Here is a 16,621-nt window from a genome sequence, read left to right as displayed (position 1 = left end):
ATGTGACCTGTACACTACCTCCACAAAAAAGAAATGACCAGAGAGGGAGAGGCAAATATGAAGGTGTGTACATGGACAACAGCAGGATAAGAGCTCACGAGGGCCTGTTTGAAGAGCTTTGGGTTTGGGACAATGGAAGGACCAGGGCATAAAGACTGAATTTGACCATTCTGTCTTGACTTGGGACACAGGCCAGGCTTTAGCCATGACAGTTATTTGTAAGAGGTCTTTTCACCAGGTCCTAGCTACAAAAAAAGACCTATGTCTTTTCTAGTCTTTTTTTCCAAACGTGTCACAGGAGGAAACTGCTAACCTGACAAGAAGGTGGAGGCCTGCCCAAGGCAGAGGGATTTTGTCCTTCCCCAGGCTTTGGCCCCCTCGTCCCCACTTCACAAAGATGACTGCGTGGGTAAGAACCATTAGCCTGGCAAATACACAACTGTCCCCTGCTGGGCCTGCCCCCTGGCCCAGAGAAAGGTTTCCCCCCACAGGCTGAGAACAAAGGCTGAGAAAGAAGGTTCCCGGGCTTTTCAGGATAACAAATAGACACAGTCCATTTTCTGGTGTGGAATTTTTTTTTTTTCTGGATTGTATGTTAGTTTTCAATCCTGGTCTTTCTCTCAAATTTCCCCCCCCCCCTGCCCCCCGCAGGCTTCCTTTCTCCCGAGCCCAGTGGGTCTGTTGGGGGAAATATGCAATGATGAGCACCAGCTTTAAGGAATGCTTCTGTGGCCCAGGCGCAGGCTCAGGGCTTTACATGCATTACATTTCATACCGTCCTCATGACACCCAAGGAAGAAGGGACTCTGGCTCTTTTCATGTGACTGTTAAAGAAACTCAAGCCTCAGAGAGACAAACAGCTAGTAAGTGGTGGTGACCAGACTGTGTGGTTACGAGCCCATAACCGCTTGCGCTATAAAGGCCTTTAGAAGTACTTAGCTGTACCGCCTCTCATAAAGTTAATTTTAATATTAGCCTAATCCAACCCTATTTAGGAAAGGAAATATGCTGCCAAAAAATCACTTACGATATCCTCAAGCTAAATATAAAAGGCTTTTCCATTACCTCTTGTTTGGGACAATTTAGTCCCAGGCTTCGCCCCCCCACCCCACCCCCTCACACACACACCCAGGGCCTAAGTAACCAAGGGCTGTGTGGTGCCTACCACTTGGGCAGACAGGAAATGAGCCCAGCTCTGCTGGCCCTGCGTCAAGCCCTGAAAAAGATCTCCTTATAAAATCATTATGGAAATGAAAGCCTTAGCCCAGGTCCCGGGATTCAAAATGCCAAGAACCTCTTTCCAGTTCACTGCCCCTGGGGTGGGTGGGGAGAGCATTTTGTAGCTGATAAGCTGAAAGTTTTGTGGGTAGAAGCCGACTTCTAGGTCCCATTGGATCCTCACCTTGGAATTGTAGACATGGCTTCAGTGTCTAGAACAGAGAAACTTTCTTTTTTTCGACGGGGGGCGCACACAGAAATTCCCAGGTTAGGGATCAGGAATCAAACCCGTGCCACTGCAGCGACAATGCTGGATCCTTAACCCGATGAGCCACCAGGGAACTCTAAGGAAACTTTCTGACTCCCTTATTCCATATTCTTGGTTTAGTCCCATGGGGGCTGCCCCTGTAGAGACAGATCCCTGGGCCCCCTCATCCTTGGCTTGCTGTCATGGTTAATTTTGTGTTGACTAGGCCAAGGGGTGCCCTGGAGAGCTGGTAAAACCTTGTTTCTGGGTGCGTCGGTCAGGGTGTCTCCGGAAGAGATGAGCGCTGGAATTGGGATACCAAGTAAAGAAGGTCACCCTCAGAGTGCCCGTTGTAGCTCAGTGGTAACAAATCTGACTAGTATCCATGAGGATGCAGGTTCGATCCCTGGCCTCGCACAGTGGGTTAAGGATCTGGTGTTGCTGTGGCTGTGGTGCAGGTCGGCAGCTGCAGCTCTGATTGGACCCTTAGCCTGGGAACTTCCATATGCTGCACGTGTGACTCTAAAAAATAAAAAATAAAAAAAGGAGGTAACCCTCCCCAATGTAGGTGGCATTATCCAAACCAATGCACTGAGGGCCCAAATAGAACAAAAAGGCAGAAAAGGGGCAAATTTGCTCTTTTTGCTTGAGCTGGACATCCATCTTCTACTGCTCTCGGACACTGGTGCTCCTGGTTCTTGGGCTCTTAGACTTGGACCTGGGCCTATGCCATTGGCCACCTGGCTCTCAGGCCTTCAGACTCGAACTGAGTTACACCACCAGCTTGCAGATGGCAGGCCTTGGGACTTGTTGGCCTTCAAAATCACTGAGCCAATTCTTATCTCTCTCTCTCTATCTCTCTCACACACACTCACATTCTGTTTCTCTGGAGAACCCTAATACACCTGCTCCCACAGATTTGCCTTCCTCTTCCAAATTGCTGAGGCTTGAGAGTTCCCATTGTGGCTCAGCGGTAATAAACACAACTAGTATCCTTGAGGATGTGGGTTCGATCCCTGGCCTTGCTCAGTGAGTTAAGGATCTGGCATTGCCATGGCTGTGGTGTAGGCTGGCAGCTGTAGCTCTGATTCGACCCCTAGCTTAGGCACTTTCATATGCCTCGCGTGCAGCCATAATAAATAAATAAAATAAAATAAAATAAAATGCTGAGGCTGGTGACCAAGACACTTGTCCAGCAATAATCACCTGAGATGTGCTTTCCTTCACATCCTTTGACTGGCTTCTTCATCCTGAGGTGAGGAATAAGCTGCCTCCCATGTCTGGCCGGCAGCTCCCGCTGCATGGCCCTTACTCAGCTTCTGTCCTTGCCAGTGCAGACCCAGCTGGTCATCGGCTCTTTCCCTCTGCCTGGAATGCCCTCCCCACTCCGCTCTCACAACTCCTGCCTCTTGGCCTTCAACAATTCAGGGTAAAACCCACCTCCTACTTGCCTGCCTCTGTGTCTTCCAAGTTTTTCCTATATTTAATGTGTAGCCCATTGCTTTGTTACTTTATTGTTACTACTAACAATAACAAGGACTCCAGCTACCATTCATTCAGTGCTGCTTGTTAGGCTCACTCTCATTTACGCAGCATATCCTTGAAACCCCACCCACTGGGCAGTGGGTGCTGTTATTAGTTTCCCCATTTTCCAGATGAGGAAACTGAGGCTTGGGAGGTTAAGTGACTTGCCCTAGGACCTAGAGTTATGAAATGGTAGAGCTGGAATCTGAACCCAAGCCTCTCTGATCTCAGAGACATTCTCTGAACTAATATGGGGTTACATGTTCTCTTCCATTAGATTCAGTTCGTTAAAGGAGTCTTGTCTTTCTTCTGGACTTTCACCTCCTGACACCCAGTCCTGGGCTCTGCTTGGAGTGGGCAGTTGCCCAACTGATCTCAGTTTGCAGGCGCTCTGCTCTTACCATCAGGCTGGCTGGGCATCAGACTCTGCTTCTCTCCGGCCCTGCTAAGGAGATGCAGACAGCGAGGTGGCCAGGAGCTAGAAGCAAGAGGCAGCGCCAAGTGTGAGCAATAACCACGTGCCCTGTAGCCAGGCAGGGGCTCTGTGGCTTCCTGCTGCTCACCTCCCAGCCACATCACACTCGCACACCTCTGGCGGGGCAGCTCCCGCTACTGAAGCAAAGGAAATGAATGACACCAACGTCCTGTTCATGCTCCTTTGGACCGCTGGGCCACCTATGCTGGTAGATTGCCTTTTAATATCACCGAATTTCCATGGAAATCAGACTCTGCCAGATATCATCTGCCCCCTTGTGGACTGTGCTTTTCTGACATTTTGGGAGAAGAGAGGAAAATAGATGCAATCTCTAAAATTCCTGGAAAAATACCATTGCTGGAAATCTTTTTTTTTTTTTTTTTTTTTTTTGTCTTTTTTAGGGCTGCACCAGCAGCATATGGAGGTTCCCAGGCTAGGGGTCCAATAGGAGCTACAGCTGCTGGCTTATGTCATAGCCACATCAATGGGGGATCCAAACTGCATCTGCCACCTACAGCACCGCTCATGGCAGTGCCGGATCCTTCATCGAACCCGCGTCCCCATGGATATTGACTAGTCAGGTTTGTTACCGCTGAGCCACAATGGGAACTCCTGCCTGGAAATCTTGAAGAGTCTGGGAACTGGTCACCATGACTTTCATTGGCTAGGGACAGCAGAAGCCCTTGTCCTCTGGGTTCTTCTACTCTGTGACTGGGGCTCCAGAAAGCACGGGCTCCTATCTCTTTGCAGTAAAACCCACCTGGCAGGTCTCTGCATCTTTCCGACTTCATACTTGTCTCCTGTTGAGTTGGCTACCATCTCCCAGCAGTCTCCTTTCAAAAATAACAAGCCCCCTTGCTTCTCCCTTGGCCATGATCCCTTTCCTTCCATCTCCAGTGCCATCGCCCGAGCCTGTTCTAACCCCTCACAGTTGTGGCTGCCGCTGCACCTGCGCTGCAGCCCGCGCCTCACACCACGACTTCACCAATCAGTTGGCACCCCACTTTGCAAGTGAGGCTCCCCGCTGCTTGAAGGGAAGAAAGTTCACAGTCCCCAACCTTCCTCTCAGCCAAACTACTGACCCGATGGCCTACTGTGTACAAAGCACTCCTCGAAACCTGCTCCAGGAGTTCCCGTCGTGGCGCAGTGGTTAACGAATCCGACTAGGAACCATGAGGTTGCGGGTTCGGTCCCTGCCCTTGCTCAGTGGGTTAACGATCCGGCGTTGCCGAGAGCTGTGGTGTAGGTTGCAGACGCGGCTCGGATCCCGCGTTGCTGTGGCTCTGGCGTAGGCCGGCGGCTACAGCTCCTATTCGACCCCTAGCCTGGGGACCTCCATATGCCGTGGGAGTGGCCCAAGAAATAGCAAAAAAGACAAAAAAAAAAAAAAAAAAAGAAAGAAAAAGAAACCTGCTCTAGCTGCCGGGCTGTGATCCCAATGGCAACAGCCTTCTCTGAGGGCTGCCGCAGGCATTTCATACCTTTTATGTCTTTGACTCGTTGGGACAATGCTGTGAGGTGGGTATTATTATCTGAAGGGAAAATGCGTCTCAGAAATGTCAGACAGCTCTGTGTCCCTCGGGTCTCCGTCTATCTGCTTGTCCTGACTCTTGTGATTTGTGGGGAGCTTTGGTTTCAACTTGGCCAAATTCATTCATCTCCTTCCCTCCCTTTCTCTCCTCCCTCCCCTCCTCCTGTCCTTCCTCCTCTCCCTCCCTCCCTCCCTCCTTCCCTCCACCAATAGTTATTGAGAGCCTGCTGAAACCGAGCAGGGCCTTGTGGGCACCAGCGCACCCAAGCCTTTCTGTGACCCCCAGTTCTTGTTTTTAGGGTATAAACTGCAGCCTCCAGGACCCTGAGTTCCAAAGGGCAGGTTCAAACAGTTGCTAATCGGGGAAGGGAGGGGATGCAGAGACCAGGAGGGGCAGTCGAGAGACAATAGTGCAGCTTTGGAGCAGGGTCCTGGTCCCTCCTCAAGGAATAGAGATAACAGTATCTTTGAATTCTCCTGCAGAACTAAAACCCCCAACAAATTCAAGATGTTAATGAAGTGTTCTTTATTTCAGAAAGATCACCAGACCGCTGAACACTGGCTTTGAAAACCCTGCAAGCTCGCCTCTACCCCATCCTTATCTGCAGCCCTATTTTTCACTCCCCAAACTATACAACCACCTCTCGATCTCTCCTAAGTGGGGCACATCTTTAAGGCATTAGCCTGCTGTGACCCTCCTTTCCCTGGCAAAGCAATAAAGCTTTTTTTTTACTCAAGCCATCCTCTGTCTAGATGGTCTTCCCTGTGTCTCTTTCTCTTCTTTTTCTCTTCTTTCCCACCTCTTTTTTTTTGCCACATCCAAGGCCTGCCTTTCTTTCTTTCCTTCTTTTTGTCTTTCTTTCTGTCTTTCTCTCTTTTATTTATTTATTTAGTCTTTTGTCTTTTTAGGGCCGCACCCGTGGCATATGGAGGTTCCCAGGCTAGAGGTCTAATTGGAGCTGTAGCCACCGGCCTATACCAGAGCCACAGCAGTGCCAGATTCGAGCCATGTCTGTGACCTACGCCACAGCTCACGGCAATGCCGGATCCTTAACCCGCTGAGCGAGGCCAGGGATTGAACCTGCGACCTCATGGTTCCTAGTCGGATTCATTTCCGCTGAGCCATGAGGGGGACTCCTGCTTTTCTTTAATTAACAGTCATCTTTTGATGTTCTGACTAACTGGTCTTTATTGAGAAAACTCCTATATTTCCTCGTTCCTCCCTTACCCTTTCAGAGCAGTTCCTCTGAGCCATCTGAGATGCTGTGTCCTGGGCTTAAGCCGTTGTTGACCAAATAAAGCATAATTCTTAATTTATAGGTTGTGGGGTTTTTTTTCAGTCGACATGTGGATCTTGTCAACTTGAGTATTCACGTCATCACCTGGAAAACATTTTCATCCTCTTCCAGAAGCATTTGCCAGTGCCTACTATGTATTTTTAGCAGTGAAAAGAGTGAAGAGCCTTTGTGGGGCCTCTTAACAAAAAAGCTTTCTTAAATATTTTATCATTTGATTGTCACAAAACGCTACCACTTCCATTTTATTTTTTTGACATAAAATGTAATATAAATTACTTAATAAACAGATATATTCTCCGCATGAAAGTGGAAACACGGTAGGTTTGGCTACAGTATTTGTTGACCTCCCCTACCCCATCCCCCTCTAGACCCCCGTAGAGATACCAATGAAAACACTGGGGCTCAGAGACGTGACACGATGTGCCCAACGTCACATAGCTAGCGTGCAGGAATTTTCTGACTCTAAATCTCATTTCCACTTTTCCACACTACCTCCCATGAAGTTAAGGACCTTGTTTACACCTGTGTCCAAGGTCCCAGCACAGGGCTACAGCAAACGTTTGCATATCGGTGGCCTCGCAAATGATTTTCCTCTGCACCAAGGCACTGCCTCCCAGGGCGGGCTATGGGGTCCTGCCCTGTTAATGAATTCAGGCTCAGGTGGCAACGGACGCCACGCAGGCATCCTGCTAGGCGCCCTTTTTGCCACCTCTGGGCTCTGTGACATCAGAGACACCACCACCCCCCAGTCTCCCTGGGGAGTCATTACAGCGGGATTTCGTAGAGGCAAGTCGCTATGTGACCACCAGTGTGCCAGGGGCCGCGCGTGATGGGGGAAGAAATACAAGCTATGGTATTGTTGTAGAACCAAGACTTCCCAATACATCCGGCACACTTAGCGAACCAGCCCACATATATCCGAGTTCTAAATTATGCAAGCGCAGATGATGCTTTAGGGGATCAGGGGAGGATGCGTGTGGCCGCAATGGTCAGAGCTGTCTTCTTGGCGGAGGTGGGTTGGCCCGGGTTGGCTGGAGGGCAGCCGGCGTGGAGGGCGCCCCACTCTCGCCGCCGGGCAGCGGCGCCGGCAGAGCAGAGAAGCAGGGCGCCCTCTGCAGGCAGCTGCGAGGAGGCGGCTGAGTCTGGCGAGTCGAGTTCGCCATTGGCCGCGGAGGCGGCCTGGGCGCGGCGGGTCCCCCAGCCTGTATCTCTCATCAGGCCTTTCACTTCCAGCGGCTTTCAGTCGCCATCAGGCACACAGCAGCCGCGGTTTCCCCTCGGGGAGTGCCCAGTCCTCCTCTCTCCTAGTTCGCTGTCTTCAGTTGCACCGTGGCGAGAGAAGCATCTCCCTCTACTACTGCCCCCCCAGCCCCCATCCACAGCAAAGACTATTGTAACCGACACGTCGAGAGCGCCCCCTACAACGTTTCCCTTGAAACCCCCCCCCCCCAGCATCTAAAGGGATGAACCTGTCAGTCTCCAGAGAGAGCCCCGTGGTCCTTTAACTCTTAAACACATATTCCATTCCCAGCTCTGTTCCATGTGCCTCGTAAGTACTCTCATTCAGTCTGCACTGCGACGCTGTTCTCGACCCCATTTTACAGTTAGCTACACTGAGGCACTGAGAGCTTAGTACCTTGTCCACCGCCTAGCCTCACAGCTGGAAAGGGGCAGAGCCATCCTCCAGCCAACTGTATCAAGGCCTCTCCTGACGCTGCTGACGTTGGGTCTGTCCCCAAACAGGCCAGTGGTTCCCCTCTCCTTCCTCAGGCCTCCCTATCATTTTCTGGGGACCACACCATCCTGCGCTGTTTCCTGGCCCTTTCTCATTGGGGGGGTGGGGGGGTGGCTCTGCTTTCAGGGTTTTCAGCTGCAGGTGCAGTATAAGCCTTGCCTCAGTTATCCTCTTCTGCAAAATGGTAAACATAGCAATTGCATCATAAAACAGCTGAAAGGATTAAAGGAGAATCCATACACAATTAGAAGATTTCTTGAGCTCACAATAAAAAGCTCAAGTCATAACAATGGGTGAGCAGTAAGAGACCAAGCCCCTGCGTACCCCAGGGGCTTCCCACCTACCTTCAAGGGACAGAGCAAACCCACTTGCCTTCAGAGCAGATCAAAGAGGGTCGCATTCACTCTGGGATCCTCATCAGCTTTCAGTGGCTAGGACCGTCTTAGAAGCTGGGAACATCGGGCCCGGGCACAGGAGTATGTCTGGTCTAATCAGCCCTAATAAGTCACGTGGGTGTGCAGTCGGTACAGCTCTGATGGCGGCGTCCTCAGGTGCCCCAGTAACATGCCTGTTCCTCTCCCCTTGGAGTGGCCTGAGTCATCTTGTGTGACAGTCAGTGTTCAGCATTGTCACCATCACAACCAGATACCCATCAGGTACTTAGCATGTGGGGGGATCCGTGTTTGGGGTTCATGATCAAATGGGCAGCATATGCTCACACGATGCCAGGAGGACTTGCTAGGGAGTCATACCAATTTTTTTCACACAGATTTGGGGAGGGGGGTTCCCAAGGTTCTGGCTCTCTAGTTCTCGAGCATGGACGATAAAGCAGACGTACGGGAATCAGGTGATTTCCAAACCTCTGCTGTATCCACAGTCTCTCTCTAAGCCCAGGGGCTGGGCAAACAATAGATGGCCCAGTGCAATTTATGGCTGCAGAATCGTTCCAGGAAATAAGGGCTGGATCCAGTCAAAATTTACGCTTGCAGATCGATAACCAAAGGAACAAAGTCCACACGTTCTTTCCCTGATCCTCTCATTCATCTCTCCCTCCAAAGGGCATTTATCACACATCTGCTACATGTTAAGTTCTCTGCTCAGTTAGGAATGTAAAGAGGAATAAGACATAGCCCCTAATGGAGACAGACAAGTAAATACTTTCGTCACCATACACTTAGTTATTTTTTGAATACCTACTATGTGCCAGGCACTGTTCTAGGCACGGGGCTACCACCATGAATTGAACAAACTTATGGAGCCGACGTAAATAGGTTACGGTTCAAAGGAAAGGGCAGCGAGCATTGGCTAGTGAAGTCTGGTAAGGCTCCCAGAGGTGTGATCATAAGTGGGTCTTTTTTTTTTTTTTTGGCCCCTGGCTGCACCCACAGCATTTAGAAGTTCCCGCGTTGGGGAGCAAATTCAAGCCACAGCTGTGAGCTATGCCACAAGTGGCAGCAATGCCAGATCCTTTATCCCACTGCGCTGAGCTGGGATCTGAACTCTGCCCCCACAGCCACCCGAGCAGCTGAAGTTGGATTCCCAACTCACTGTGCCACAGCGGGAACTCCTTAATGGGTCTTAAAGGACTGTGCCCTGGTGGAGAGGCAGGGAAGGACAGGCGGGAGAGAGGGTGAGTGGGTGGGAGAGTAGCTGCAGACAAAACTGCCTGCCATTCCAGTAAACAATGAAGGTTGCCTGCCATCAAGCCATCAGCCACTGCAGCCGCCCACAGATGGTGCATCCTGAGGGGAATTCAGGATGGAGAAAAACAGGATACTGGCCCTTGATAGTTAAGATGCATATCTAAAGAATGATTTCAGTGAGCCCAGATTCTTACATCTTCCCATACAAAGAAAAGCTCTAAAATCACTAACCCGAGATGTCGTGTGTGTGTGTGGTGTGTGTGTGTGTGTGTGTGTGTGTGTGTGTGTGTGTGTGTGTGTGTGATTAGCAGTCTTTTTTTTTTTCTCTTTTTAGGGCTGCATGTGGAAGTCCCTGGGCTAGGGGTCAAATTGGAGCTGCAGCTCAACTATGCCACAGCCGCAGCAACTCAGGATCCAAGCTGCATCTGCGACCTATGCAGCAGCTCGCAGCAATGCCAGATCCTTAAGAGTCCAACTAATTAAGATACTAGCGGATTCTTAACCCACTGAGCTGCAATAGGAACTCCAGCAGTAATTTTTTTTTTTTTTTTTTTTGCTTTTTAGGGCTGCACTCCTGGCATATGGAGGTTCCCAGGCTAGGGGTCCAATTGGAGCTACAGCTGCCGGCCTACACCACAGCCACAGCAACGCCAGATCCGAGCCGTGTCTGTGACCTACAGCACAGCTCATGGCAACGCCGGATCCTTAACTCACTAAGCGTTGCCGGGGCTTGAACCTGTGCCCTCAAGGATACTAGTCAGTATCCTTTCCACTGAGCCACGATGGGAACTCCTCAAGTAATTATTCTTGAACAATAATCCTTAAACTGGCCAGAATAGTAAATAACGCATACTCTAAAAATGAACTCTGGGGAGATCCCGCTGTGGCACAATGGGATTGGCAGATCGGCAGTAGCTCTGCTGCACCAGGACGTAGGTTCAATTTCTGGCCCCGTACAGCGGGTTAAAGGATCCAGTGTTGCCACGACTGCGGCATAAGTCACAACTGTGGCAGATCGGATCCCTGGCCCAGGAACTCTATATGCCACAGGGCAGCCAAAAATGAAAGGAAAAAAATAAAAAATAAAAATGAACTCTGTAAACAGTGCTCCAGTTATTACAATTTCTATTTAATATTTACCAAGAGGATTTTGTCTGTGGGTATTGAAACTAGCCGGCTTTCATATTTTAATGTTTCATGACTCAAAAGAAAGAATTGAACAGGATTTCCTTGAAATTCTCTTTGAAACCTTCTGTCAAGTCAGACAGCGTCGAGTATGTTACCTCACCTCTCTAAACCTCAGTTTCATCAGCTGTGAAATGGAGCTGATAGTCATACCTACCTCTCAGGGCTGTTGAGAGGATCTGGAGAGTTAATCCTGTTTAGCACAACATCTGGCACATAGGAGGTCAAAATAATTAGCTATGATCCTGATTCTGTAGTTTTAGAGAAATCCCTGGTACTTGGTTGTATCCATCATTTAATCGGTAGAAGCAGGCTTAACTTAAATCCAGTCTGTATCGCTCTAGAAATTCTGAAGAAGGCCACAGCCCTTGGCAGATTTAAGAAATGATATTGGGAGTTCCCGTTGTGGTGTAGGGGAAACAAATCTGACTAGGAACATGAGGTTTCGGGTTTGATCCCTGGCCTCAATCAGTGGGTTGAGGATCCGGCGCTGCCGTGAGCTGTGGTGTAGGCCAGCAGCTGTAGCTCTGATTAGACCCTTAGTCTGGGAACCTGCATATGTCGTGGGTGCAGCCCTAAAAAGACACATACACACACACACACACAAAAAAAAAAAAAAAAAGGAAAAAAAAGAAAAAGAAATGATATTGTAACCCAAACAGGAGAAGTTGATTTCCAATTTTTCTAGTGGACAAGCTGAGGCACTAACCAATGATGAGGTGTGATATGATACAAGACAGACAGACAGGCAAGCACGGAGCTGATGACCAAACTCACATGTTTCTATCCTAATTGGCAAACAGCATGCTTTTACCCAGAAGTCCAGGCACTTTTACCCCCTGACCTTCATTGCTAGGCTGAGCCCATTACGAGACTCAATTTTTACTAAGGGGCTCCAGAGACCTGACTATAATTGCAAAAGTGAAAGGAGATCTTTTGCTTCCAAAGGCCTCAGTGCATCACCTCTCCCCAGAAGCTTCTTTCCCCAGGGAGTCAAGTCACAAACTTGGTAAGCAGATCTCATGAATTCCTTGAAATACTACAAGAGCAAAGGGAACCCCAGCAATCACCCAGTGCCCCCGGGCAGGCCAGCAGGCAGTGGGGTCTTGGTGTGGGGTGCGAGGCCGAATGGATTCATTTTTGGCCTTTGTTCCCTTGGATAATGAGTGTGGTAAAGTAAGTGCTCTTAGAGTTCAGAATTATTACTCTCACCACATATTCCTCTGCAGTCCTTCCCCAATTGTCCTTTTCTTTCTTTACAACCTTTGCTTTGTGGGGGGGGGATTCATTTTCTCTAGGACATGTGGCACTTTCTTGCGACTGTTTTAGAGATCTGTAGGTCAGGGATCAATCCATTACATCAGTCTCCCATGGATGAAGTGAAAATCATTTAAAGCATTCCAATCAAACCATAACAGTTATAATAAATAGCAAAATTGTGTACTGTGGGTCCTGCATTGTTCTAAGCGCTTTGCCCACATTCACCCCTGGAATCTCCACACTAGTCTTTCGAGGTAGGTATTGTTGTACCTACCAGATGGGGAAACAGAGGCGCAAAGCAGTTAAGCAACAGTTGGATAGTCATCAAGTGAGAGAGTTTGGCTCCAAAAGGTCTCCTGAGCCATTCCCGAGCAGGAAGATGGGGAGCCGAGGGGAGTCCGGGACTGGTCACGCCTCTGCCCTGATTGACGGGGCTGCCTCCACATTCCTTCTAGTCCAGCTCCACCAGCAGGAGGCGATGCAGGTTTTGTGGGGGTAACAGTTTATGAGTAGGTAATTTGGGTGCCCTGTTTAAAAAAACCCAAAGGTATCTTCCTTCCAAAAATTTTGCAAAACTGGATGATCAAATGAATATGTTGCTACGGCACAGGCTGGCTCCGAGGCTGAGGCATCGTAAGGTTCACGGTACCTCTCTCTCTGCGTTGAGATGGCTCTGCTCCCTGCCCCGCAGGGCACTGGAGGCTCGTTTAGCCAGAAGAGTTTCCCTTTGCACTCCCAAACACGAGGCCCTCGGAAGCTGATCTGTCAGTAGCCATCCAACCTGTCAATAGCCAGCCAACCGACTTTGCCCCGGTTATGTCTTTACGGCCACAACCATCCCCGTTGTGGGAGTGAAAACATTAAAGACGGCGGAAACGTGTCAGGTGATTAGATAGAGCAATCTCGACATATGTAAATCTCGACAGTGCTAAATTTCCTCCCTGGGTTATGAAAGTTGCCCAGGGAAATGCAATCCGTTTTTCATTTGATGGACCATCAAAATGAGACTCCTCTTCGAGGGACAGTCATGGAAAAGCCAGGGATTAATACTCTTTTCATTTAACTCAGTTGTGTCTCCAAAGAGGGTACAGTGAAAGTACTGCCCAATCTGTTACTTGAACATTGTTTATATTTGTTGCTGGGATACCAAAGGCTCTTTTAAGCCTTTGGCTAAGGAGAGCACCATGCATCTGAACTTGTTCACCTGCACTTAAAGCAAATAATGGCTGAAATGATGGGAAAGCTCCTCCAAACATTTTGAGTGGAAAACAAGGCATTTTTTGTGTGTGTCCAGAAATTGCGGCATCCAATATTTGTTGTTCAAATAAATCTCCGCCTGCATACCGAAGTGCACATTACACATAATAAGACAAAGCTTTGAAAAGATAGATGTTAATTATTTTGAGATAAATCAGATTACCTTTGACCCAAACTCCACGCTGCAATTTTGTTGCTCAGCTTCTTGGTCCCGAAATTAATGTAAATCTTTACATTTGTAATTTTACTTGCCAACTCCAACCCACCCACACAGTCTGCAAATGACTGTTCTGAGTCAGAGACTATTCACTTACGACTGTGTTAGATATTTTAAAATGTTCTCAGGAAAGATTAAACCGCCTAATCCTGGTCCTTTCATAGATTCCACTTTATGTAAAAATGATGGAGTCAGAGAACCTCTAAACTGGAAGGGACTTTGGAGGAGAAACTAAGGCTCCGATATGGGAGGGGACTTGCCCCCAGGTCATTCGGTGACCAAAGCTAAAACTGCACAGGAAAAGACCTGGCTTCCTTTTAAGGTTTTAATAAAGGATCACACTTAGAAATCCTTGCTCAGAGTCCAGAAGCTGCCCCTTCCCCATCCTCCTGCCTCTGACAGCATCCGTGAGTCCTGGTACCCCACAGTCTGACACCGCTCTAAAACAAACATGCCATTTTGAATCCAAGCAGTCAGAATATGAATCAGATAAAAAACAAATCAGCTACTCTTACAACCCTATGCATCACATCGGCGGGGCGGGGGAGCGTGTGGCTAGACAAGAAACTGTTCCTAATGGTTATTTTTGAAGAGGGGGATCTGGGATGAGGGAAGGAGGACCAGGAGATGTTTGCTTTTCAGTTATATCTTTACTGTTCAACTTTGATTACTATGGATAGGTATTAACGGGTTGAAAACCTCAAAGACAAATTAGAAATATTATGCTCATAAACTTCACAGGAGAAAAGAAATTTACCCCAGGAACCCTGACGCTTGAAAATCTATTATCCGCTATAGCAGTACTTTACAATTGTTGTCGACCGAAGTATCCATAATGGCAGAGGAGGCTGAAAGGTACCCCCCGCCCCCGCCCTGGGTCTGAGGGCAGTGCCAGAAAACGGTCCCCGGTACATAAGAACTCTCTTTGCAGCTTTAAAACGCATTCAAACTGTGCAATAGACTCTCTAACATATCCACATCTCTTTTAATACGAAAATAATGGCTTAAATGACTTACCATCCACGACAACTGCCCCTGTGGGGAGACACCCTGGTTTCTTTCTCCAGCGGTCGGAGCACCGGGAGCACACTGCCTCCAGTGACTGAGCCGAGTGGCCCCTGGAATGGGGAGCGCGGCTGTGTGTGAGCTGACCTGTATTCCGGCTCTCTCACCTGGAATCAGGCTTCACGGATTCTATTAGGCATTGAATAGTAACAAAACAACGGCATAAATTAGGGGGTTGCTAAGATTGTGTACCATCAATGTTCGCATGAGCATAATGGACATAATGAATTCTATAGCACTATCCTGCACAGCTTGGAGAGATTAAAACCACTTTGTCTTTAAATTAAATTTCAAAAATCATTGAACAACAAGAATAGAAAGAAGAGAGAGAGGGAAAAAAAAAACCCTCATCTATGTCAGCCACCCAATTGTCAGAGGCACCACTTGCTTTCTGATCATTAATGCTCGGTCCTAGGTTTATTTTAATAGCTGCCAGCGCAGTGAGTCCACAGCTATTGTAATAACTATAAAGGGGGCTTGGGCTCTCTTGTACTGTGGTTTGCAGCCCTCAGTGGAGAGCCTCTTATCCCCTTTCAGGATCAAATTCTCTGCAAAAGACCGAAGCTGAAGTTTATTTTATATAAATGCTCCACAAAATAGTATGTCTAGGCTGTTGCAGAGAAAGAAAAGTGGGTTTGAATTCATTTTTGAGTAGTTCTCTGCTTGGGCAGATCTTCCTTCAACAAAATGGATGCTTAATTATGAAAAAATTCACAGAATTCACAGTAGGGTGCTTACTAGATGCCAGGCGCCACGATGATTGCTCTTCATGCTTTATGTTACTCAATTCTCACTCCCAACATCCCTAGGAAATAGGGCTAGCACATAAAATATCCCCATTTTACAGACGAGGAAACTGAGACCTGGGATTAAGTGACTCGCCCAACACCGTACAACTGAGCAAGCTGCGGAGTCAGGATTCAAATCCAGGTACTAAGATTTCTGGGAGTTGCCGTTGTGGCTCAGTGGGTTAAGGATCCGGTGTTGCCACAAGCTGCGGCATAGGTCACCTGCCAACGCGGCTCAGATCTCGCGTTGCTGTGGCTGTGGCATAGGCTGGCAGCTGCAGCTCCGATTGGACCCCTAGTCTGGGAACTTCCATATGCCGTAGGTGCAGCCCTAAAAAAACCCCCCAAAACCCAAAGATATCTGGAGCCCCTGAAATCTTACGTGTCTTAATAATTATTCTAGTTACCATTTATAAAGTGTTTATTATGTATGTTTTATGATAGATGATTTGCTTTTTTTTTTTTTTTTTTGCTTTTTAGGGTCTCACCCATGGCATATGGAAGTTTCCAGGCTAGGGGTCGAATCAGAGCTGCAGCTGCTGGCCTATGCCACAGCCACAGCAGTGTGGAATCTGAGCTGGGTGTGGGACCTACACCACAACTCACAGCAATGCCAGATCCTTAACCCACTGAGGCCAGGGATCGAACCAAAATCCTCATGGATACTAGTTGGGTTGGTTAAGCGCTGAGCCACAACAGGAGTTCCTACATAAATTCTTTAATCCTTGCAACAACCCTAGGAGGCAGGCATTATGATTATCTTCATTTTATAGAAGAGGAAAACGAGGCTTAGAGAAACTAAGTAACTTAGGGGCAGAATCCAGGCTTCTCTGATACCAGTAGAGTTTTGGTTAAGTAACTTTGTGTGTGTGTGTGTGTGTGTGTGTGTGTGAGAATTCTCAACAACTAAGCTACACTGTGATTCAGGTGCTTAGCCAAGGGGCCAATAACAAAAAACTCTAGGATCCCCTGGGCATTAATGACTGCTATGCAGATGCTGGCTGGGAGCAGCACTTAAAACACACCAGCATCCGTGATGTTCCTCAGGAATGAGTTTTACCTGTGCAAGCAGATTCCCTTGCCTGTCATTTTCTACTTGGAATGTTGTGGCTTGACAGCCACGTTGCTTTATTCTTCATACAAATCTCAGGTTACAGGCAAAATCCACTGGATTTCTG

The 16,621-nt window shown here is 48.3% G+C and overlaps 1 protein-coding gene across 1 annotated transcript in view; it reads right to left on the bottom strand.

Annotated features, from left to right (window-relative positions):
• Positions 1–14,680, bottom strand: part of UBE2A (ubiquitin conjugating enzyme E2 A) — an 82,416-nt gene extending 67,736 nt beyond the window's left edge. The window contains exon 1 of the mRNA XM_001927284.4: positions 14,608–14,680. Coding sequence (XP_001927319.2) covers positions 14,608–14,610 — 3 coding nt within the window. The 5' untranslated portion in view covers positions 14,611–14,680. The remainder of the gene's footprint in view (positions 1–14,607) is intronic.

Source organism: Sus scrofa, chromosome X (genome assembly GCF_000003025.6).
Source record: "Sus scrofa isolate TJ Tabasco breed Duroc chromosome X, Sscrofa11.1, whole genome shotgun sequence".
Classification (NCBI taxonomy): domain Eukaryota; kingdom Metazoa; phylum Chordata; class Mammalia; order Artiodactyla; family Suidae; genus Sus; species Sus scrofa.
Note: the sequence above shows the minus strand (reverse complement) of the source record. Positions and strands in the feature narration are given on the sequence as shown.